At 42.4% G+C, this 25,815-nt stretch overlaps 1 protein-coding gene across 1 annotated transcript in view; it reads right to left on the bottom strand.

Annotated features, from left to right (window-relative positions):
- The window catches only part of slit1b (slit homolog 1b (Drosophila)), a 67,431-nt gene that overhangs the window by 26,150 nt on the left and 15,466 nt on the right, over positions 1-25,815 (bottom strand). The window contains exons 6-17 of the mRNA XM_051909353.1: positions 23,237-23,308; positions 23,050-23,121; positions 22,839-22,910; positions 22,522-22,685; positions 21,089-21,233; positions 18,026-18,097; positions 13,245-13,316; positions 2,727-2,798; positions 2,398-2,541; positions 2,155-2,318; positions 637-660; positions 328-472 (exon numbers count right to left, since the gene is read on the bottom strand). Of these exons, the coding sequence (XP_051765313.1) occupies positions 328-472; positions 637-660; positions 2,155-2,318; positions 2,398-2,541; positions 2,727-2,798; positions 13,245-13,316; positions 18,026-18,097; positions 21,089-21,233; positions 22,522-22,685; positions 22,839-22,910; positions 23,050-23,121; positions 23,237-23,308 (1,218 nt within the window). The remainder of the gene's footprint in view (positions 1-327; positions 473-636; positions 661-2,154; positions 2,319-2,397; positions 2,542-2,726; positions 2,799-13,244; positions 13,317-18,025; positions 18,098-21,088; positions 21,234-22,521; positions 22,686-22,838; positions 22,911-23,049; positions 23,122-23,236; positions 23,309-25,815) is intronic.

The raw sequence follows: 25,815 nt of genomic DNA, 5'->3' as shown, positions 1-25,815 counted from the left end.
TAATTTTTGGTACTTTAAGAATTATGTTTAAAATCAACATTTCTGTTGCTTCATCTGCAAACTTTGATGGATTTTTTCACTGAGCTTGTCGAAGTGCATTCTGGGATCAACATTTCCACACAGGAGAAATGGCCAAAAGGAGTTATCACAAGGAAGGCAGCACAATTATGTCTACCTTAAACAGTCTTCATATCAAGTGCATATTGTGGATATCTTCAAAAATACTCCCTACGTAGGCATCTCACTAGATGCTGGAACAGAGCCATATTGTAATTGTAATTTTTGGGGGTTTTTTTGTTCAATTTGAATATGTGTGTATTCTCTTACAGTTCAGTTGTAGAAAGCGGAAGGTGCTCTGGGAACTTGGTTAAGCGTAAATTTGAGCAGTCCACTACAGTAGCTTCACAGCGACATTTGGGTGGACATACAGGCTTGCTGTTGCAGTCCTTATTCAAACGTGTATCCTCTGCACCTGAGTCAAATATAAAGATGCTTTCAGAGAACCACCATTAATAACAGGAGAGTATAAATAGCCATTATTCAGTTTGCGTTACATTTACTACTTCTAGTCATATACAAAAACTTTTTTTTTTTTTTTTGCCTAAAGGAGATACTTAACAGACAGAAATAACTTACCTGGGATGTGGTATTGTTCCTTGGCTGTTATGGCAACACATGCAAGAAAACAGAAAATACAGCTGCTATGAAAGCATAGATAAACATGAAGCCAGTGATGTTCAGTCACTCTTTCTGCAGGTTACATCTTTATGCCAGTAGGTGGCAGCAGGTGACTGAAAGTCAATAAATTATTCATTCAACTGATTAATTCAAAAACATTCATTCAGGAAAAAGTGACTGTCTTTATGAGCAAATCATTGAATCAATCACTCAATCGATTTGTTCAACAATACTGATTCATTCAGGAATGAAAAGAGTGACTGTCTAAATGAATCAGTGTTTTTGAACAAATTTAGTTGGGTAAATGATTCAGTGATTTGCTCATGTAGACTGTCACTTGTTTTGTTCCTGAATGAATGTTTTTGAATGAATCAGTCGAATGAATGATTCATTGACTCGGTCATAGCCAATCACAGTTTAGTGCTTGAATGAATCAAGCATTGTTGAACAAATGCAAATGATTTAATGATTCGCTAATAAAGATGTTAGGCTTGTTTGAGATGCATTGGTGCCGAGCAGACCGATCGCCGTATGACATCAAAGTACCACGAGTGCGATTGGAGGGCATACAATCCTTATGCTTTTGAATCGCTCTTGCTGTACTTTGATGTAATACGGCGAACGGTCTGCGGAGGGTGGATGCATTTCGAACAAGCTTGTTCACTTGTTTCGTTACTGAATTAATATGTATTATAAACAAATCAGTTGAATGAATAATTTAATGACAAACTCTTATAGACAGTCACTAATTTTGTTCCTGAATGAATCAGTCATCAGTTGAAATCAGTTCAAATCAGTTGAATGAGTGATTCAGTGACTTCATTAGGCTTGTTTGACTTGAAGCAGACCGATGTATGACGTCAAAGTACCGCAAGTTCGATTTTAAAAGCATATGGAGCCGTCTGCTCTCGTGGTACTTTGATGTCATACACCGATCGGTCTGTGCAGCGGTGATTCAAATCGAACAAGCCTATTGACTTTAAATAGGAATGAAACCCGTGACTGTTTATATGATTGACTCAGTAAATCATACATTCAATGACTTGTTCAAAAACACTGATTCATGCAAGAACTAAACAAGTGACAATCTTTATGAGCAAATCATTAAGTCATTCACTCAACCAATTTGTTCAACAACACTGACTCATTCAGAAATGAAACAACTGACTGTCTATATGAGTTAGTGATTGAAAAATTCCCTCAATTGATTCATATAGGAACAAAAACACCACTACTGTGTGTCCCACCCCTTTTTGGAGTTTGCTCCACCCCTTTTGAAGATCCCAGGCTGCAGCTATACCTACTTGTGTGTTGCTGGGAGACACAAGTACTGCACAATTACCCGAAATTGCTTCCCAATTAAAGGTTATGTGTGCAATTTAAAACGAATAAATACTGTAAATGTTCGCAATTATTAGTTATAAATAAATGTAAATTTACATAATTATTTATAAATGTTGTGTTTGTGTATTGTACCCGAACAGCGGAACTTCTTGCTCTTGATCTGACTGATGCGTTTGTTGGCGAGTCGTCGAGGACTGGAGCATCGTGCACCGCTGGTCTCAATCGGATTGGATCGCAAAAAGTCAGCCAGCCACTTCAATCCACAGTCACAGACGAACGGGTTCTGAGCTAAGTGACTAAAATAAAGCGAACAATAAAACCTCTTGATTATACTGTATGTGTCTATTTTAATGTTCATTATATTAAGTCTCTTACAGAGTCTGAATGGATTTCAGAGGAGTAAATGTGCCTTTGGCTAGAATCTGGATCTTATTGTCATACAGGGACAATAGAGATAAGTTCTCAAGGTCCTGGAAGACGTTGACACGAACACAGTGGATTTTATTGGCATTTAATAGTCTGAAAGAAAGAAAGAAAGAAAGACATCTCAAACATTACAATGACTGTCTGGATGAAGCTGTTTCAGTGTGCTACCTTATTCACGGACCATTAAGCAACGGCGTTGTGACATTTTTCATGTGGGTGGTAATTTTGCATTGACATAAGCATCAGAGGTGATCTACATCACGCTTTTCGGTACTTACAGTAACTCTAATGCACTCAATCCATCAAAAACTCCCCGAGGCAGATCTGTAATCTTATTTCCATAAAGAACCCTGTGAAATAAAACACGAACATGAGATACAATGGTGCTGATAAACTGTTTCATTTGTACCAAGTCTGCAAGGCTAGGTAAACATGTGGATTTCATAAAAATTGACCATTCAGATGCAAGGTTATACATAAATTTAAATACTGCCACAAGCACAAAAGGTCTGCACAAAGCCCTATTAGGTTAAACAAGATTTTTACATATCATGATTTACCTGTCTGTGTGAAATTTGCAGCAGGCAAAAGAGCCCACCTCCAAGTCTCAGTGATATTCTGGTCTCTAGATATGACTTCTTTTAATATAAGTCACTTCAGATCCATGACTGAATCATTCTAATGTATCAAATCTTTTTAATGAATCAGTTGAAACGGTTCACAAAACCAGTCAGAGCAATCCATTCGCAAATTAGACTGAATCGGTCCAAGCGGTTCTCAAATCATCAATACAATAAGTGTGTTTGAACTGAAGCGGCGCTGCACAGACCAATCGGTGTATGACATCAAAGTACCGCATCAGCAGTTCGAAAGCATACAGAGCCGTTTGCTCTCTAATCACTCTCATGGTACTTTGATGTCATACACTTATTGGTCTGCGCAGTGCCGCTTTAAGGAGAACACAACCAATGACTTCCTGAACCAAATCTTTTGAACAGGTCTGACTTGTAATGAGTTGGATTAACAACTCACCGAGTCCTTGAACAAGAACCGATTTGTGAATGAATCGTTTAGACCATTTCTTGTGAAGCAGTTCAACTGATTCACTATAGATACAACTCAACAGAACGATTCTGTCATGAATTGGACATTGCTGAATGAATGAATGAAATGTTAACAATCTGTTTAATTTTAGATATGACTTCTTCCAATTTAAGTAATAACTGATTCATGAATGAATAATACTAATAAATTAAATCTTTTTAATAAATCAGTTGAACCAGTTCACAAAACCAGTCAGAGCGATTAATTTGCAAATTAGACTGAATTGGTCTAAGCTGTTCCCATTCAGTCGGTCACGTTCGATGTACGTCGGACAGACCGACGAATAGGAATCTCGCTAGAGAGGCCAATCTACTTCGAGTGTAACTACAACGAGCCAATGCACATTGGCATGCAATCATATGCATCAGCTGCTCGCCTCGCAGCGCGGGTATATAATGAGCAGCAGGTGCGTTGCATCTTCAGCTTTTCGCTTCGGAGGCGAACCGTATGGTTTTCTACGGAGTGTGTGACAAAGACGAGCCTTTCTTCGGCTTCTCTTTTTGGTGCAGGCGGACAGCACCGCAGCGGGGTCGGTCTCTCCTTTCTTTTTGTTTGTTTTGTTTGCCGAGGAGCAACATCTCCTGAGAAAGCCGTTCTCACGGCTGGTAAAACGGTGCACTTAGGGCGCTAAAAAGCTGTTTTGACAGCTGGTAAGAGAGCGGCTTCAAGGAGAGAGTGCACATGACAGGCTGCACTCTTCCCTGTCTGTGTTGCAGCGGCCATTCCCTTGCGTGCTTCGGCACTTGAAGAGTTAGTCCTTAAAAGAGCTTACACAAGTAGATTCGCGTCTTTTTAAAGATGTCGTTCTAATTGTGTGTTTCTGGATGCAGTCGTTACCTGTCACCGCGGGATGGTCACCAACGCTGTATCGCATGCCTGGGCTTAAGCCACGCTGAGGCGGCGTTTGTGGATGAGTCATGTACCCATTGTGGGAAGATGACCATCTCGGAGTTGCGATCTAGACTCCAGTTCCTGCAAAGGGGCGGAGTCCCGGTGCCGTTGCCTAATTCCAATCCTCCTCAGAGGGTTGCTTCGGGCAGCGGTGCTGGTGATCTGAGGATCACGGTGAGCGCGCTTCCTTCGGGGAACCAATGATGATAGGATGTCGTTCGCTGCATCAGAGCGTGAGCCTGACACTTCGGGGGATGATGATTCGGCGCAGCTGCCTCCTTCGGGAGTGACAACTGTGCCTGATTTAGACCCAGAAATGATGGCTATGCTTGCCCGGGCCGCCAACAGGGTTGGGCTCGTGTGGAATCCTCCACCGTGTCCCGAACCCTCGAGGCTGGATGATTGGTTTCTCGGGGTGGTCAGGGTTGGTTCTCAGCCCTCCACCCCAGTTCCTTTCTTCCCGGAGGTGCATGAAGAGCTCACTGGCACATGGACGGCACCTTTTACTGCCCGAAACCGTGTCGGTGGGTCCTCCTCCCTCACCACCCTTGAAGGCGGGGCGGCTAAGGGTTATACGCGCATACCCCCTGTGGAACGGGCCGTTGCTATGCAACTGTGCCCTAACTCCACCTGGCGGGGGGAGCCGTCTCTCCCTTTCCAGGCCTGTAAGTACTCGTCGGATCTTACCGGCAAGGCTTATCAGGCCTGTGGGGAAGCCGCCTCTGCCTTGCACGCTATGGCGTTGCTGCAGGTCCATCAGGCCAAGGCACTGAAGGACCTGCACGAGGGTGGTCATGATCCACAAGTTCTTCAGGAACTTCGTGCCGCGACGGACCTCGCGCTTCGTGCGACGAAGGTCACGGCGCGGTCAGTGGGTCATGCGATGTCCACGTTAGTGGTCCAGGAGCGCCATCTCTGGCTGTGTCTTGCGGACATGAGGGATACCGACAAAGTCAGGTTCCTTAATTCCCCCGTGTCCCAGACCGGCCTCTTCGGCGACACGGTCGAGAACTTTGCCCAGCAGTTCTCGGCTGTACAGAAGCAGTCTGAGGCTATCAGTCATATCCTGCCGAGGCGGTCAGCTGCTGCACCTCCACCGCCAGCAGCTCCTCAGGCTGCTCGTCGCCGAGGGCACCCTCCCGCGGCCGCCCCCGCTCCCGCGCCCCAGCAGCAGCCTTTAATCCAAGCAGCGCCATGGAGCCGGTCGCGGTCAGGGTGCCCAGCCCGTCCAGCCCGCCCCCAAGAAGAAGGGCGGCAAGGCCAAGACCAAGAGGCCCTAGGACGGGCGACCCGGAGATGGAGGGGACTGCTCTTCGGGAGATGGTGACCGCACCACTCCTTCCCCCGGAGGAGGGCCGGGTGGAGAATCCTTTGTTTCCTTTTGTTTTTGTTCCGCCGCTGGCCCAACAGCCAGCGGTACCCAAATTGTCAATAAAAGAGCAGTTTCCTTCATCTCCGGGTCCGAAGAGGGCTCGGAGAGCAGTGGGAGGGCAAGAACCTCACCACTCTCATCCCCCTCTTCTGTCGCCAGCGGGCAACCAAAGCCTTGACTGCTCCCTCTGTCCATCCGTGGAACCAGGTAAGTGTTGCACACCACACTGTGACGCCGCTTCGGGCTGCCTTGCAAAGAGAGCCCCCCGGGCCACGTCCCTGTGTTCCACTTCGCTGCCTCACTGCGGGTACGCCTGCGGTCTCTTTGGTCCCGCTTGTACGATCTCTGAGTGCCTGGTTAGCGCTCCCCAGTCCGTCTCGCTGGCTCATTCGGACCATCAGGCTCGGCTATGCGATTCAGTTCGCCCGGTGTCCCCCCAAGTTCAGGGGCGTCCTCTTCACTACAGTGAAAGATGTAGATGCCCATGTCTTGCGTGCGGAGATCGCTGTCCTACTGGCGAAGGATGCGATAGAGCCGGTCCCTCCAGCCGATATGAGGTCAGGGTTCTACAGTCCCTACTTCATTGTACCCAAGAAAAGCGATGGGTTACGACCGATCCTGGATCTGCGAGTTTTGAATCGGAGCCTTCACAAGCTACCGTTCAAAATTCTCACGCAGAAACGCATTTTCGAGTGCATCCGTCCCCAGGATTGGTTTGCAGCGATCAACCTGAAGGATGCGTACTTTCATGTCTCGATTCTTCCGCGACACAGGCCATTCCTGCATTTTGCGTTCGAAGGTCGAGCATATCAGTACAGAGTCCTACCCTTCGGGCTGGCCCTGTCTCCCCGCGTCTTCACGAAGGTCGTGGAGGGAGCCCTTGTTCCCATGAGAGAACAGGGTGTTCGCATCCTCAACTATCTCGACGACTGGCTCATTCTGGCACAGCCCCGGGATCAGTTGTGCGAACACAGGGATCTGGTGCTCAGACACCTCAGCCAGTTGGGTCTTCAGATCAACTGGGAAAAGAGCAAACTCACCCCGGTGCAGAGGATCTCTTTTCTCGGTATGGAGTTGGATTCGGTCGAACAGATAGCACGCCTCACAGAGGAACGTGCTCAGTCGGTGTTGAACTGCCTGAATACGTTCAACGGCAGGACAGCGGTTCCACTGAAATTTTTTCAGAGGCTCCTGGGGCATATGGCAGCTGCAGCGGCAGTATCTCCACTCGGTCTGCTTCATATGAGACCGCTTCAACACTGGCTCCACGGCCGGGTCCCGAGATGGGCGTGGCAACGCGGCACGTTCCGGGTGGCAATCACTCAGGAGTGCCGCCAAGCCTTCAGCCCGTGTTCGAACCCCTTGTTTCTTCGGGCTGGAGTGCCCCTAGAGCAGGTGTCCCGGCATGCTGTGGTATTCACAGATGCCTCTGCCACAGGCTGGGGTGCCACGTACAACGGGCATGCAGTGTCAGGGGTGTGGACGGGCCCCCATCTGCATTGGCACATCAACTGCCTCGAGTTGCTAGCGGTACGCCTTGCTCTGAGCCGCCTCAAAGGGCCGCTACGGGGCAAGCATGTACTGGTCCGTACGGACAACACTGCGACCGTTGCGTACATCAACCGTCAAGGTGGTCTACGCTCCCGTCGCATGTCGCAACTCGCCCGCCATCTCCTCCTCTGGAGTCAGAAGCATCTGAGGTCGCTTCGTCCCATTCATGTTCCCGGTGTGCTCAACCGTGTGGCCGACGAGCTATCACGAGCTGCGCTGCCAGGAGAGTGGCGACTCCACCCCCAGGTGGTCCAGCTGATTTGGAGAGAGTTCGGAGAGGCTCAGGTAGACCTGTTTGCCTCACCAGAAACCTCCCATTGCCAGTTGTTTTACTCCCTGTCCGAGGGAACACTCGGAACAGATGCACTGGCACACAGCTGGCCCCGGGGCCTTCGCAAATATGCGTTTCCCCCAGTGAGCCTACTTGCACAGACCCTGTGCAAAGTCAGGGAGGACGAGGAGCAGGTCCTGCTAGTTGCGCCCTATTGGCCCAACCGGACCTGGTTCCCAGAACTCTCACTCCTCGCGACAGCCCCTCCCTGGCCCATTCCTCTTAGGAAGGACCTTCTTTCTCAGAGACGGGGAACTCTCTGGCACCCGGAGGTTCTAGGTGACTTACCCCCCGAGGTTCTTAACACCATCACTTCGGCACGTGCACCGTCTACGAGACGGGCTTACGTCTTGAAGTGGAACCTGTTCGTCGAGTGGTGTTCTTCTCGTCGAGAGGACCCCCGAAGATGCTCGATCGGTGTCGTGCTTTCCTTCTTGCAGCAGGGGTTGGAGCGTAGGCTGTCCCCTCCACCCTCAAAGTCCATACTGCTGCTATCTCCGCATATCACGACCACATAGATGGCAAGTCTGTTGGGCAGCACGACCTGGTCATCAGGTTCCCTAGGGGGGCGAGGCGGTTGTCCTTAGGCAAGGGGGTTCAGGTGGCTTACAACAGAGCGCTGGAAGGGGGCAGCTCCTGTGGCGCTTTGGTAGGGATTCCTATTCGTCGGTTTGTCCGACGTACGTCGAACGTGACCGACTGAATGGGAACGTCTCGGTTACAAAGGTAACCCTCGTTCCCTGAAGGAGGGAACGGAGACGTACGTCCCGTCGCCACAGTCGCTGTACCCCGCTGATGCTGCCGCCTATCCGGTTCGGCTCCTCAGCGAAAACCTGAAGATGCAACGCACCTGCTGCTCATTATATACCCGCGCTGCGAGGCAAGCAGCTGATGCATATGATTGCATGCCAATGTGCATTGGCTCGTTGTAGTTACACTCGAAGTAGATTGGCCTCTCTAGCGAGATTCCTATTCATCTGTCTGTCCAACGTACGTCTCCGTTCCCTCCTTCAGGGAACGAGGGTTACCTTTGTAACCGAGACGTTCTCAAGTCAAAAAATCAATGACTCCCAGAACCAATTCTTTTGGACAGGTAACAACTCTAAAGTAATTTCTTGAACCAGGAACTGATTTGTGAAAGAATCCCTTAGAGCGAGTTCAACAAATTCCCTTATAAGATATGACAATTCTAGATATGACTTCCTCCTCCAATATAAGTAATGGTTGATTCATGAAAGAATCATTCTAATGGATCAAACCTTTTTAACAAATCACTTGAACGGGTTCACTAAACCAGTCTGAACAATTCATTCGCGAATTAAACTGAATTGATCCAAATGGTTTCTTAAGTTAACAAAACAATGACTCATAGAACCAAATCTTTTGGACAGGTCAGACTCGTAATGAGTTGGATTAACAACTTACCGATTTCTTAAACAAAAAACTGACTTGTGAATGAATCGTTCAAACAGAGTTTTTTAAAAAGGTTCCGGCAAACACAGGCACGCTCTTCTGTCTGCTTGTGTTGTGCCCTGTGTAGCACGCTGTTCTTGTTTGCATTAGTCGCGTGCTTTCTTGTTGTCTTGTGTTGTGTCACACACGGCTCGTGTTTTCATTGGCCGCATGTTTTCGTGTTATGTCTTGTTTGAACACACAGCTTATGAGTGTTCTCATTAGGTGAATATTCGTGTCTAGTTTTGTTTGAGCACATAGCTTGTGGTTGTTCTCGCTGGCCATGTGCTTGTGTTTTTGTTTTGTTTAGCGTTTGTTTCTATGTGCCATGTGCTCTCCTGTCGATTGTCTTAACCCCGCCCTTTTTGTTATCTGATTATTGGTTCATTTGCCCCACCTGTCCTCCCTCATTACCTGCCTTGTTTGCTCTCCTATTTATTAGGGGTTCAAGCACATATGCAGACAGAATGTGTGTTTTGAATTCAATGCCTGCGAAATTTTCGTGTATTTTGGATTTTTTTTAAAAACCTACTTTTGCAAACCAGTCCTAAGTTTTTTGCTTGATTGGAACCAAACCAGTGCAAACTGATTCTCTGGAGTCTGATTTTCGAAATTTCCATTCATGTCTGTGAAGGGATGCCAAAATGTTTAAACTGGGCGTGGCCACTTTTAGTAAAACGGTTATCCCTCTTGAACAGAATGAGATCATTTCACTAAACTCGGTAGTCTTCTGTATGGGCTCAGTCTGTGGTTTGTAAAAAAGGACGTGGTGACTGGCCACTTGGTGGCACTGTAATAAAAAAAAAAAAATGAAAACGGCTATAGTTACGCAAAGGTCAGTCCGATTGACTTGAAAACTGACATGCGGTGTCTTTGTCCAAGGTGTCGCGATTGTCTATGAGGATGTTTATGTATCTTGAAAAACCGCTGGCCAATGAAGCTTGAGCAACTGTCAGACAAGGTTAACGAAGGCCAATGGGCCTGTTTGAGTCACGACCCTAGAGACCTGTAAGAAATTCTAGAGAAATCAGCCACAGAAGGGCCTGCCTTAGCATTTTTTTCATGCGTAAAGGATTGTATATCATGCAATTTTTCGCACATGCCCACAAAATTCATACCATATGGTAGAACTCTTCATTCTAAACAACTTTGCCTCTAGGACCACCACTGTCAATCAAATGTTCCCTCTTGTGTGTTGCCCTGCCTGATCCTGTGCTGTTGTTGGTCCAGTCAAGTCCTGCTTGCCGGTCCTGTTTTCCCCCTCAGGGTAGTTTTGTTTGTTTTTGTTTTGTTTTTTATTAAATAAAGCCATAAATTCTGCAATATTGAGTCCTGGCCTCATCCCTCAACCCCACGACTGATACAAATTTTTTTATTGAATGAACTGCTGAATCATTTTTTGAACCATTCACTGAAATGAACTGTTCAGAAGAGCTGATCTGCAGAAACGAATCAGACTAACTGAATCTAAATGACTAAACATAAGCCTCTGAGATTTTATCACTCATTTTAGCCAAGTTATTTTAAGTTAAAGTTAAGATTGTCTCCAATCTGTCTCCCACTGAGCTGAATCACATGCATCCTCACTCAGTCGAATTGTATAAGGCATATATGCTGGAGGCTAGACAAACATTCAAATATTTACACAAACCGCACACTCTCTACATCAGACCCCTGGTGAGATGTTCCCATAACACGTTTACAAAGGGCTCTTCGTGCAACATAATGCATAATTCAGCAGAACTAATAAACTCGCATGCATGAACATATTGGAAATGTACACAGCAGTCATATGCAGATTAAATGATTATATACATAAGAGCTGTATAATGTATACCCCTTAAATGATGTTTTTTTTATAGATTTGAATAAATGGATATGTAATTCTCAAAACAATAATGTAAGCAGAGCCGAGACAATTAATTTAGCAAATAATAATGAAAATAAGCTTTTATGATTATAAATTTAATCCTATTAATCCTAAGTGTAGCATAGCATACAGTCAGGATAATGAACTATATTACTTGGAAAAATATTTGTTAATTGTAATTTGAATTAATTATTTATTCCTATTGGTGTTGCTTCCGGTTTATAAAGGCTTACCTCTCCTTAAAAAAATAATGGTTCAAAAAAATGAAATTTTATGCTGTGGAAAAAAATAAATATTTGCTCCAAACGCTGTTGCTACTTTAGTGTAAATCTGTTCTTGTAGGTCAGTGTTATGTAATGAAACATTACCAGTAATGTTCATATCAACATTTTTTGCAGAACTTATTTTATGAGCCTCTGCAGCATTTTTATGGGTTTACGATCAGAACTTTGACTTGGTCATTTCATATACCTCTATTTTCTGATTCTTTTATCTGTTAAAAGCACCAATTTTCTTGAGTTCATTTTTTGCAAGGCCCATTTCTAGCTCTGCTTCCTGACATACAGCTTGTTTGAAATTACATATAAACAAATAGGGTTTAAATACGGTGAAACACCTGGACTGCTAAAACTATTAATTATATTATATTATATTATATTATATTATATCATATTAAAATTTATTTATAAAGCACCTTAAAACCCACAGAGTGTACCAAGTACAATTGCAGTACAATTTCAAAAGGATAAAATAAATGGTCCCTACAAAGTATCAAAAGCCTTATCAAACAAATACGTCTTAAGACGGATTTTAAACATGTTTACAGAGGTAAAGGACCTAACAGACATTGGTAAACCATTCCACAACTTTGGAGCAGCAACTGAGAAAGCGCAATACCCTTCGCCTTTTAAACGTGATCGAGGAATTCCAAGGAGCTGGTTTTGTGATCTAAGAGATCTCTGTGAGCAATGAAAATTTATAAGCTCAGAAATATATTTTGGTCCATATTTTCCAGTCCATGCAGGGCTTTAAAAGTATATAAAAGTACTTTATACTTTATCCTAAAATGAACTGGTAGCCAGTGTAAAGAAGCCAGAATAGGTAATATATAAGATCACTCTTTCTCGTGTTTGTCAGCAACCTTGCTGCCACATTTTGTACACTCTGAAGATGTGACGGTGAAGACTGACTTACACCCAGGTACAAAGCATTGCAGTAATCAAGACATGAAGAAATAAAAGCATGAATTACTTTTTCCAGATCACTGAAAGATAAAAAATTTAAGTTTAGTGATATTTCGCAGTTGAAAGAAACTATTATTCACAACTGAAGTGATTTGTCTGTCAAACTTTAACTCTGTGTCACAAATAAAACCCAAATTCTTAACATAAGTATGCAAATTAGATGATAGGACCTAGACTCATTGCTATATTATTTGCACAAAAATTATAATTTCTGTCTTTTTCTCATTTTAAAGTGATTTAACGGATATTTCATCTCCAGACTTTAGAAGCAAATACATGTGGGTGCCATCAGCATAAAAACTAAATACTATATTTAAAAAAAAAAAAAAAAATGGAACCTTGAGGGAACCCACAGGTAATAGAAGTTATTGATGATGAGAAGTTTCCCATTTTTAACAGAAAAGGTTCTATTTTGAAGATATGAGACAAACCAACTTAGAGCAGTTCCTTGGATGCACACATACTGCCTCAGACATTCAATAAGGACAGTATGGACAATCGTATCAAATTCAGCGCAAATTCAGAACTAAGGCAACACTGCTACCAGAGTCAGTTTTAATAAAAGGTCATTAGCTACCCTAAAAAGAGCTGATTCTGTGCTATGACCCGATCTAAAACCAGACTGAAATTTATCAAAAACCTATTTTTTATTAAAAATGAAGTAAGCTGACTAAAAACAATCTTTTCTATTATTTAAGATAGAAATGGACATCACTAGACGAGTAAGTGGAAGTGTAAATTATATTTAAATTCAAAATATCTCAAGTTAAAATAAATGGACATTAAATCATAAAATATTAGCTTATATATTTTTACATATTTGTATATATATAGGTTTTTTCATGATATGATGTATGATGTGTAAGTGTTTTTTTTTTTTTTTTTTTTTTTATAACAGCATTTTCTTCCCTCTATTGTCAGGCATGTAAATACATAAAACAGACACAATAAAAAGTGAATGCATTATAAATGAACACTTACAGTGAGTTGAGTGAGCGCAGGCCTTGAAATGCATCTGGGGCTATTTCAGATATTTGGTTATTACTCAAATCACTGTGGAGTAAAAGACAGAATTAGGAAATATATGAAATGTAATGGCCATATTAATGGGGGAAAACGTCTCGGGTTACTGGTGTAACCCTTGTTCCCTGAGTAAGGGAACGAGACGCTACGTCGAATGACGTGATGGGAACCCTCTGCGTGATTGCGTCGTGAAGCACCTCTGTATCTAACCGGGACGTTGGTGGGGACCTTTGGCACGTAGCCAGGTCTAGTGTGCAGGAAAGCCTTAACCATACCAGGCACGAATTCCAGACAGGAAGGAGCAACCAACAGTGCTTGTAAATCTCCTATTCTTTTAAGAGACGAGATTGCCAGAAGAAATATCGTTTTCAGAGTGAGGAATTTCCCTGACACCTCTTCTAGTGGTTCGAAGGGAGCCTCAGCTAACCCCTCTAATACTATAGCCAAGTCCCAGGCTGGAGTTCTTGTGCGCACTGCAGGCCTCAGCCTCAGTGTGCCACGAAGGAAGCGTATGACGAGAGGGTCTCGACCCACCGAGAAACCCCCTACAGGAGCATGATAAGCCGAGATAGCTGCTACATAAACCTTCAATGTTGAAGGAGATAATCCTTCCGAGAACTTTTCTTGGAGGAACTGAAGCACAAGGCTAACAGATGACTGGACAGGGTCCGTATTTCGTTGGCTACACCAAGAAGAAAACAACTTCCATTTGTATGCATATAGCTTCCTTGTGGAGGGAGCTCTGGAGTGAAGGGTGGTCTCCACAACCTCGGTTGGGAGACCAGAATCTATGAGCCTTGCCCCCTCAGAGGCCAGGCCCATAGTTTCCATAGTTCTGGGCGGGGATGGAGTATTGTGCCGCCCGCCTGAGACAGGAGATCCTGCCTGAGAGGAAGCTCCAATGGAAAGCCGTCTAACAGGGACATTAGTTCCGCAAACCATATCCTGGTCGGCCAGTACGGAGCCACCAGTATTAGGCTGACCCCTTCCTGGCGTACTTTTTCCAGAAATGCATACAGACGTAGCCTCGGCCACGTCTGTAGCATAGCGTCCAGCCCAAGAGGTGCTGGGTACGTTAGGGAATACCACAGTGGACACTGGGTTGATTCTCCCGAAGCAAATAGGTCCACTTCCGCTTGACCGAATCTTTTCCAGATGAGCTCCACCACCTCGGTGTGGAGTCTCCACTCCCCGGGCCTCGGCGCCTGCCTCGACAGGGCGTCCGCTCCCACATTTTGATGCCCTGGAATATAAGCTGCTTTCAATGAGAGGAGCTTTCCCTGGGCCCACAGGAGGATCTGACGGGCCAAGTTGCAAAGTCGGCGAGACCGCAGACCCCCCTGATGGTTGATATATGAGACCACCGTCGTGTTGTCCGTGCGGACCAACACGTGATAGTCCCTCAGGTCTGGGAGGAAGTGTTTCAATGCAAGAAATACCGCCATCATCTCCAGCCGATTTATGTGCCAGGAGAGCTGATGGTCCTCCCATAAACCCTGAGCCGAGCGACCACTCATGATCGCCCCCCAGCCCGTGAGGGAAGCATCCGTCGTAAGCATTACGTGACGACGAGAAGTCCCCAGCACAGGTCCTTGGAACAGGAACCAAGGCTTTTTCCACATGACCAGAGCACGAAGGCATCACCGCGTGACTTTGATCATGCGAAAAGGATTTCCCCTCGGAGAAAACCCCTTGGTCCTGAGCCACCACTGTAAGGGTCTCATGTGCAGAAGGCCAAAAGTTACCACGTTGGACGCAGCTGCCATAAGACCCAACAGTCTCTGAAACTGTTTTACAGTGAGTGACTGGCCTAACTTCACCCCTTTCACGGCCCAGAGAATGGAACTCACACGAGCAGGGGATAGATATGCCTGCATCGTGGTAGAGTCCCACACTACCCCTAAGTAGTTGGTAATTTGACTCGGAACCAGCACACTTTTCTTGGCATTGAGCCTCAGCCCAAGCTTCTTCATGTGCGACAGAACAACATCTCGATGTTGAACTGCCAATTGTTCTGTTTGAGCTAATATCAACCAGTCGTCGATATAGTTCAGCACGCGGATGCCCTGGAGTCTCAGCGGAGCCAGAGCTGCATCCACGCACTTCGTGAACGTGCAGGGTGATAAAGACAGGCCGAAGGGAAGAACCTTGTATTGGTAAGCTTCGCCCCCGAAAGCAAACCTGAGGAACTTCCTGTGATGAGGATGGATGGATGGATACATGAAAGTATGCGTCTTTCAGGTCTATCGCCACAAACCAGTCCTCGGACCTGATCTGTGGGATAATCTGTTTGAGTGTAAGCATTTTGAACTTTAACTTTCGTACAGATCGATTTAGCACACGTAAATCTATGATCGGACGTAACCCTCCATCCTTCTTTGGAACAATGAAGTAGTGGCTGTAAAACCCTGACAGCTTGCTGGGAGGAGGAACCCTTTCTATAGCTCCTTTTTGCAAGAGTGTCATAACCTCTTGTTCCATAATCAGAGACTCCTCTGGGGTCACCACTGTGGGAAGAACCCCGTTGAACCCAGGCGGCCGAGAGCCAAACTGTATTTTGTAACCCTGTTCTACAATGAGCAGCACCCATTTCGAAATGTTCGGGAGACGTTTCCATTCTTCCATAAATTCTACTAAGGGAACCAGTCTCTCGAGACTGGCCTCTGATGTTTTCTGAGCACTTGGCTCGTCGGTCTGATGCGGCGCACCGGCAGACAAACGAATCAAGTGATGACCGACCCTCCTCGGAGGATCGGTGGAGACCGCTGCGCCCTGACGCACACTGGGTGGCAGGGTTGGCAGAACGGCCCCCTGAGGGCGCCGAAGGGGAACAGGTACCAGATTTTTTAATACCTGAACCCCTCCGGGAGGGCTGTGCTGACCGCCCCAGTCCCCAAGCTCTCTGCGGGGGAGCACGGGTGGCCACACTGGCCTTCTGTTGCGCTCTATGCGCCGAGGAGCCGGCTATCGGCTGAGGCTGCTCCCGCTCAGCAGCCCCAGGGGGATGAACACGGCGGGGAAGGAATCTCTGGAAGGCCGCTGATTGTTTACGTGTCTCCTGGAACCTATCGACGACAGATGACACTGCGTCGCCAAATAGGCCCGCAGGAGACAGCAGCGCATCCATGAGGATGTTCTTATCTCTCTCCTTCATATCCGACAAATTGAGCCACAGGTGCCTTTCCGTGGCCACCAAGGCTGCCATAGAGCGGCCGATTGATTTGGCAGTCTCCTTGGTGGCCCGGAGAGCTAGATCTGTCGCCCTTCTAAGCTCCTGTATAGACTCAAATGTCGCTTCCCCGCTTTCATCTATCTCCCCCAGCAGGTCAGCCTGGTAAGCTTGCAGAATGGACATTGTGTGAAGGCAAGCTGCAGCCTGACCTGCTGCCGAATAAGCCTTGCCCACCAAGCCCGATGTTGTCTTTAAAGGCTTAGCGGGCAATGTCGGGGTCTTGAGGGACAATGCAGACTCGGGCGAGAGATAGCTCGCAAGCGTCTCTTCGACCCGAGGCATCGCCCCATAGCCGTGGTGTTTCAGCCCCACGATATTACTATATGTAGATGTTTGAGGGCTGAACACACGATATTGGACTGGTCTGTTCCACGACCTCGACACCTCGGTGTGGAGGTCGGGAAAGAACGGCAGACCCCGATGCTGGGGTAGTGACCGTGCGGGGAGAAAGCGCTCATCAAGCTTACTTTTTGGTTTTGTTTCGCTTATCGACTGCCCTGGTTACTACCTCCAGCAGCTCCTCATAAGCTGGAGACGAGGATGGCGGGTCTTCATCTCCAGCCTCGACGCTCACCACGTCAACCTCCTCGGAGGAAGATATGTTGAGCGTCGGTGTCTCCCTCCGGGGGGAAGAAACCGCAGCGCATGCTCCCACCGCCAAAGGAGAGACACTGGGTCTGGCAGGTAAGGGGAGCGATAAGGCAGAGCCCATCTCTCCCCCCTCTGCCAAATCCATTTGTGATCCCCACGAATGCAGCCTCCGCTGTGCCTCGGCAGCAGCGGGACCTGATCCGCGGGGAACACTCGCCGCGGCAACCCTCCTCAAAGAGTGCCCGGCGTGATCTTAACACTCTGAGAGTGAGCCGCTCGCAGTGTACACAGACAGCCCCCTCGAGAGCTGCCTGTGCATGCTCAACTCCCAGGCAAACAACACACATCTCGTGTGTGTCCCCACCCGAGATGAATCGCGTGCAGGGAGGCACACACTTAATGAACTGCTGTTTGTTCACTTTTTCCGCCATTTTATATATATATATATATATGTATATCGTGTCTTGTAAGTGCTTTGAAAGTCTTGTCCTCAGACGAAGAGATCACTGTGAGCAAAAAACGGGACAGACAACACTAAATAAGACACACAAGATACAGAGAGCGCTTGCTGAAGACAACAGAAGCTAGCGTTCTTTGTTCTGGGTATGCTTTATAGTTTCCTGGTCCGTGACGTCACCCGCCTCTGACGTCTCGTCTCATCATTGGTTAGATACAGAGGTGCTTCACGACGCAATCACGCAGAGGGTTCCCATCACGTCATTCGACGTAGCGTCGATAGTTCCCACGAAAGGGAACAAACCTCTGTTTCATGACAAAATCCTGAAGGAATTTATTCCATTATTCAATTACATGTTGTGGAAAAAACTGCACGTATAGTGATTCTTGTAAATATCTGTGAACTGTAAGCTTGTTTGTGTCAAAGTTCATACTGTAGTTTTTATCGCTGATCACTCACATTCTTCGCAGTCTCTTGTAGGAGGCAAATGCTCCTGGAGGAACAGACTTTACACCATTCTGCTCTAATCGTCTAAAAGAGAGAAAAGCAGAGAACGGGTCAAGTGGATGCCAAGGATAGATGGTTAGCTTTACAGTTTAGCAGTGTTACTACTAATGTCTCTCTCCATGGATCCCTTATGAACACGGATACTGTGCTATGAAGGGCACTACATTAAGCACTGGTCAATGTCAAAGACACATAGCAAATGGTCGATCGCACCCATGTTGGTCAAGAAAGGTTAAATCCCACCAGATGTGAAGCTAAAGAGTCAAGACATATTGACATATTGCATAATGGAAATGTATGTATGAGTTTACAATATTATATATAATAACATATTTGAATTAAAATCTCATTTTATAAAACAAATTGTTCTGGCTCCAAAATCTGATATAGCTTACAATGTTGAGCGGTAATGCATTAAGTAACGTGCATTACTTAATCAGATTACTTTTTTAGTAAAGTTACTGTTACTTTATAAATGTACACATTAATATTTTAGTTCTTTTTTTTTTTTTTTTAATAATGCACATTACTTTTCAGTTTAGTAAGTTTTCTTAAACATTTTTTAAAGTACTGAATTCTCTCTCTTCTCCGTAACATAAGTAATACAATCAATTACTTTTTTAGGGAGTAAAGCAATATTGTATCACATTACTTTTAAAAGTAACTTTCCCCAAAACTTGTAGCCTACCCTTGTGAAAAAGAAGTGTGCTTAACTGTACTGAATGTGCACTTGTAGTGTACTTCAAATTTTAAAAGTATATTTTTTAAAAAACTGTTGCAGATAATATAATATTAATGAAATAAAACACCTTAAGTGTAACTGTACATTCTGCGTTAGTTCAGGCAGGCCTCGTAGTCAAGCTCCGCTATCAGCTGATTGGCAAATTCCATCCCCACCCATATCAGCTGATCTGATTCTTATGCACTCAACTGGCAACTCTCAAACAGGGCGCATTACTTAAACACAGCTTCAGTCTGCCTGCTTGGCTGCTTCCACTGCACGCTGCTTTGCAACCCACCTCCTCCTCCAGCTCCTCCTTAAACTTGTGTTTAACTTAATCAATGTCATTCTGTTGTCATTGATGCATGCTCTGTTCTCAATGAGAGGATTTGCACCAGGAGATTGTCCCCAGAAGCTGCAGCTGTTCCCTGTCTTAGCTTTTCATGGAGCTCATAAAAAAAGGACAGAGAATTTAAAACAGAGCCATACCGCCAAATGTAACTTCAGTAAAATATGCCAATAAAAGTTGACTAAAAAGTTTGTCTATGGTATTGACTTAGAGGTCCTGACTGAACTATGTTTAACACACTTAAGTACACTTTTAAAAAGTGAAATTTGTGATCATGTAAAATGTTTACTTTAAATTTTAAAATCATTTAGTTTCAACATCTTTTGCCCTGCGTTAAAGTACACTTATTTTGACGTATTGACTAAAGCTGGGTGCACACTGTGCGATTTATAATAGTCCTTTACGATTGTTGTTTGTCAGACTGTACGAACATGATCATGTCACACTGGGGGATCTCAGCTGTCCTATATGTCAGACTGTACGACAGTCAAGATGCGTTAAAAACGGACAGACGCTTGAAAACTTGTTTTACATCATCAACCCACACACATTCGGTGACAGTGAGCTGCATTACACACGGGACTGAAATGGTGGCTAACAAAGAAATCTCTTGCGTTAATTTTGATCACGGCTTCTCTTGAAAAACGAAGACAATTTGACGTTTTTCGTAGGAGAAGTCACACTGCGGGACTGTGCACCAAATCTTCTGACACTGCCAGAATTTTGTTGGAGGTAAAATTTGATCGCAACGGTCATTAATCGGCTGTTGGTGAACATGTCAAATTAGCGATCAAAGACTACAGATTTTTGCCTAGGATTATAGGAATCTTTTAGGATTCTCAAAATCTGTCTCAGAAGACCAGTGTGCACCTGCCTTAAAGCACATTTAATGTACCTGATTATCATTTAAATGTAGTGTGTTATTTCATATTACATTTAAAGTTAATGCATTTTAAATGTACTAAATTATGTACTAAACTTCATCATTACAAATATATACAGTATTTAAATACATGATTTTCAAGTTTCAATAGAAATTCCATTAAAGTATATTTTAGTTTACCATAAATGCTTGTCAGTACATTCGGCAGTACACTTTAACCATATTTCAAAGTAATTAAGAGATTACATATAAAGATATACTTAAGTGAGTTAAAAATGACTCTAAAGTTCAGGTAATTGCATTTAATTTAAACTATAACATATTTTCATTTAATTGCAATTATGCAATTAAGTGTCCAAAAATATTGCTTTCAATTCACACTTTAGTATATTACTGCCGTAATAAGTACTCTTTTTGGAAGCTTGCTGGAATTTTTTTAGGTTACACTTTATTTCGATGGTCCACTTTAGACTTTCTACTATAAGTAACTCTGCAACTACATGTCAACAAACTCTCAAAAGAGTATTAGTTAGACTGTTAGTAGACTGTTAGGTTAGGGTTAAAGTTCGAGTTAGTAGGATAAGTTGACATGTAGTTGCAAAGTTACTTAGTAGAATGTCTGTTGGTGGAGCATCAAAAAGTGTTAGCAGATATTAAGAACAGTCTACTAATACTTTAATGAGAGTTAGTTGACATGTAGTTGCAAAGTTACTTGTAGTTTGTAGAATGTCTAAAGTGTTACCTTTTTATTATAAATATTATTAGTTGTAAATGTAATTATTTAGCGAGCATTGATTAATAAATACTATAAACCACTTAATTCCGTCCATTACATAATAGATTTTACCATAAATAAGTGACTTTTCTGCACTTCCTTTCACATGTGCCCTTTAATCTTGGTAAAACTAGTACAGCCTCTTGTGGCTCATAACTTTATTGCATCTCAGTCAATGCATGCTACACATTTTATACGCCCCTTACAGAAAAATCATTTAAACCCAACAGGCTTCATTTCAATCTTTAAGAAACATCTTAAATATTCTTAGTAAATAAATCACTCACATCTCCGTCATACTTTCAGGCATGTTGGCTGGAATCGCCGTAAGACCTTTTCCTCTACAATCAACAATACTGTTACTGCAAGTGCACATCGGAGGACAGGAACCAGACGCAACGCCACAGGGCTGAGGACTGGAATCAAAAATACCTCAGGAAAAGAAGAAACATTATAACATATTAGTCTTAAACATGCACTTGATTGGTTTAATGTTTCCTTGATATACTGTTTCCTTAATGTTTCCTTGGTTTCCTTGATTTCTTCAATTTTGGGCACTGTTTTTTCATTTGTCATTACTGCAAATAGGTAATTCTGATACATGCAATGACTATCCATTATGACACGTAGGCATTTTTATCTTTATGTACACAATAATAATATTTTACATTGTAATCCTTTTATTTTTAATATTTGGCATGTTTGTGTGCTGCTGCGCATCTCTGTGTGTAACAAGCAGAGCGTACGCGTGCTGTGCACCCGCCTATAGGCGCATATTACTAACACACCATTTAAATAACAAAAAAATAAATAAAATACTGCGCCCTTGACTTTAGACCAGGTTTTTGTTGGTAAATGGCGCAGTCGCTTTCAGTCGCCTCAAAATAGCAACACGCCAACCATGCCCCTTAACACACATCGTTTTCAGACCAGCATGATCATGGGCAAAAAGATGGGCACGAGTGCATTTGCTATGTCGGATGTGAAAATGATAACTGTGTCTGGCTGAAACTAGCAAAAAAACTCTTGCGTCGCGCCTGGCGTCTTATTGCGCTGGTTGTATGATAGGGCCCTAACACTTGAAAAGACGTTATTCAAGCAAAATTGATGGTTGTTGTGGAAATGACACCACAAATGAGCGACATAATTTGTGTAATAAATTATATATTGGTTTATGATTGTTTCGCATTTTGTTTTTGTTTTTTATGTAACCATCATGTTTCTAAAACAAAAAGTGTAATTTCCACGGAAATGACAGTGGTGGAAATGACATTTTTGGAATAAAATGGCAGACTTCTTTCTCTTGCTATGCTAAGACTTCATAGCTATCATTTTATAATCCAAAATACACAAAATTACATAATAATTTTGGCGAATTTCTTATATAAAATTACAGTTTGATTAGAAATAATGTACAATAAAATATCCACAAGTAAACAAGTAAAACTAACACTTGAAAAAATTGCAAAATAGATGGTTGTTGTAGAAATTATGCCACAAATGAGGGACAGTCAAAATTTGTGTATTATATTATATATAATTTTCACACACACACACACACACACAAAAAAAATCTTTAATTTTTAATTAAATGTAATAAAATGTAATAAATTTAATAAAAGTTTTTATTTTTATTTTTTTTAAGTTTTAATAAAACCAGAAACATAAATGTTGAAGAAACTATAAAAATATAGCCCATGTCCCAAGAGCCCAGATTTACCAGAGCATGTAAAATCTTTCTTCTGTAGTTCAGCAAGGTTGAGGCCATGTAGGTTCGGTGGTGAACTGCATTGTGTGTAAAGTCCCAGCGCTGGTCTCTGTCTGAGCCATTGAGACAGCCATGACAAATGACAGTCACACCGCAGACTGTTAGAATGCAGACGGCTATGAAAAAAATTGTTGATAACTGATATTAGTCCTCATTAACCAAACATAATTATTATGCAAGTATCACTATTATATTTTGCCCATACTTTGGATAATTGATTTAAACTTCTATGTGAGAAGGAAATGTCAAAAAAAGAGGTGTGGACTCACAAGGTCCGTAACTTGGGCATGTGGTTGAAGCTGGAAATGGGGATGGTGCTGATATTGTTGTTGTTCAGTGTGCTATGGAGGAGAACCAAAGAAAAAGGAGGTTAGATTTAATCCATACACACTGTATGTATACTGTACAAACAATAAACAGCATCTTTTTTAATAAAACTACTCATTTACTTTCTCTAAAACACAAAAGGTCAGTACATACAGGACTTCCAGGACTCTCATGGCACGAAACGCTCCATCCTCGATGCAGCTTATGTGGTTCTTATCCAGCTGTCTGAGAGCAACACAAACACAAAGGCACACAAAACATTTTGATAAATAAAAGGTTACATTTAAATAAAGTTATTGGTAAAATCAAAAGAAACATGTATCATTGCACTTTAACTCACAAGTTCTTTATGTCAGTGGCTCCTCTAAATGCTCTCCTTGGTATCATCTGGATGACATTCTCACTTAAGTCCCTAATTAGAAGAGTGAAATATCCAGTTAAATGACCAATATTTATTAATGCAAAATACAACTGAAATGCAAGTTTTGGTTAGAAAAAAAAAAACACCCGGAAAAAAACCCAAAACAGCATAACCAAGAAGAAACTTTTATTGTTTTTTCACATGAGACTTCTTAATTATGAGGAATTCTTAAGCATGAGGAATTCTTAATTATTGTTGGCTTTCAAATCAGTCTAAAAAAATATAGACAAATATGACATCCAGAAAGTGTACAGAACTTCACAATTAAAGGTATAGTTCATCCAAAAATAAATATTCTGCCATCGTTTATTGCTGCCTTCACATTCTCTAGGGATGATCATAAATATGAGTTTCCTAGGTAAAAATTGGACATGAACAAATTATTGTCATCGTTAAAGTAGTGCATATTTACAAATATGAATAACCATCTGAAGCGTATTGTAATGTTTTATACACAGCGAAAATAGCCTGTATTTGACCGAAATTCTAGAATCGTCAGCAAGCTGACTATCTAGATCTGTCGCTGTGAATGTTTATATGGTTGCCAATGAATGGGATGCTAAATATCATTTTGACTTGAAAAGAATTTCCCAATAAATAGGCAAGAATAAACCTGGTGTCCTCCATGATTCCTGTTCTGTCCGACAACAAAGCACTTGAATGCAACAAGCTCGTAATCACGACTTCAGAAGTGGGAAGTAGGAAATTTCCTTTTTTTTTCTCATACAAAGTAAGACTTCAGAAACAATTACTACTATTTTTTTCCCACTATGTACTGTTGTTAAAGAGCTCCATGAAGAATCTTCTAAATTTTCTCTATTTTTATTTTTTTTATTTTTAAAAAAAAATAATGTATAGGAATGACATGATAGTAAGTAAATAATGACTTTTTTCATGTATTTTTTATCTTTAATTTTTACTCATTTTTATTTATTTTCATTAACTACTCCTTGATAGCATATATCAGATCAATCTTGGCAAAGCACAGTTTGAGACATTCTTGATATGTAACAGCTGTTTTGTCACTTTTAACTATAAAAAATAAAGCCTCTAGATAAATAATATTTCCGATTTGCTGAGAAATAAAGTGAGCATGAAACAATCCTACTGCCATGGATCTGAAACGGTTTTGAAAAGTATCTATATTTCATATCTATTCATACTCTGTACTGTTCTGCAGACTAAGGAAATTGGCATTTAATAAAAGAACATCTGGATTCCTAAATGTCATTTCATCTGTTTTCTCTCCATGTGAAAGCCATCAGTGACCTTTTCCTAATGCATGTGATTTTCGCTGCAATTGCAAACTGTTGTTAAGTTCCCCCGCAATTGGTTCAAGCTACAGTCAATGTTTGATGAAAGCCTTTCATGGTCCTTCAGGATGAACAAAGAGTTCTGCACATTTAAGCTCATTTTCTTTGTTTAAAGAGTAAAATGCATAAAAAGCTAAAAGCTAACAGCAAACGCTAAGCATTAGCTGTATTATTAGTGCTGTTTGGTAAGGCACTATTTCCAGTAGAAGTCAGGCCACTTAACTAACACAACGAACCAGTATATATATATATATATATATATATATATATAAGAGCATATATATTATTAACTCTTTCCCCGCCTTTGACAGAATTTTCCGTCATTTATGAGAAAATGCTTCCTTGCCATTGACAGAATTTTTCAGCTTTCCATGTTTTCACAGTTATGATAGGGGGCACTATTACGCATCTTCTGAAAGAGTACAGAATCTCTGGATCAAAACAGACAAAAAAGCATTACTTAAACACGTTGTAGTCTTTGAAAAAACTTGATTTTCTCAGCTTTTTGTTCAAACTGTTGCTTTTATTATGAAACTTTCAAGTGTTGATAAAAAAAAGAATGCATGAAGTTAGAATATAAAAAAATTGTTGTTTAAAAGCAGAGGTTCTGTTCTTTCTTTTGATATATGCATGTTCAGATATTCATACAACAAAATATTCAGAGGGCCATCAAATTTTTGTGAAAATTATCTGGCGGTGGCTGGCAACTTTTTAAAAAAATGCTGGCGGGGAAAGAGTTAAAATTAAAGAAGATTCTAATCAATATTGCAGTGTTAATATTTTTACTTGAATATCATGCAAATAGTACTTTTTTCATAATAAAGTATAGAAATAAACACAAAACCTTCAGCTGTCTAACTCTGAAATGTGAATGTGGATTTAAAATAGCATGTGTCCAATTTCTTAATATTTTTCTTTATTATTTCTGTATTTTTCAGTGCAAATATGGTCAAAGAGGTATTTTTCACCTGACATTCCAGAAATCACTCATTTAAGGTGCCTTTGATCATTTTTCTCATCATGTAGTTACTATTTTTCATTTTAAAAGGCAGTTTGTATCATTAATCCTGGAATGTATATATGGGTCAAAATGATTTCCTATGTTATTTAATGCATTCCACTTCATTGCACTGGTAATTTAATTTTCTTGGTTTTCCATCTATATAATATACTGTATGTAATAAA

Source organism: Ctenopharyngodon idella, chromosome 10 (assembly GCF_019924925.1).
Source record: "Ctenopharyngodon idella isolate HZGC_01 chromosome 10, HZGC01, whole genome shotgun sequence".
Taxonomy (NCBI): Eukaryota; Metazoa; Chordata; class Actinopteri; order Cypriniformes; family Xenocyprididae; genus Ctenopharyngodon; species Ctenopharyngodon idella.
Note: the sequence above shows the minus strand (reverse complement) of the source record. Positions and strands in the feature narration are given on the sequence as shown.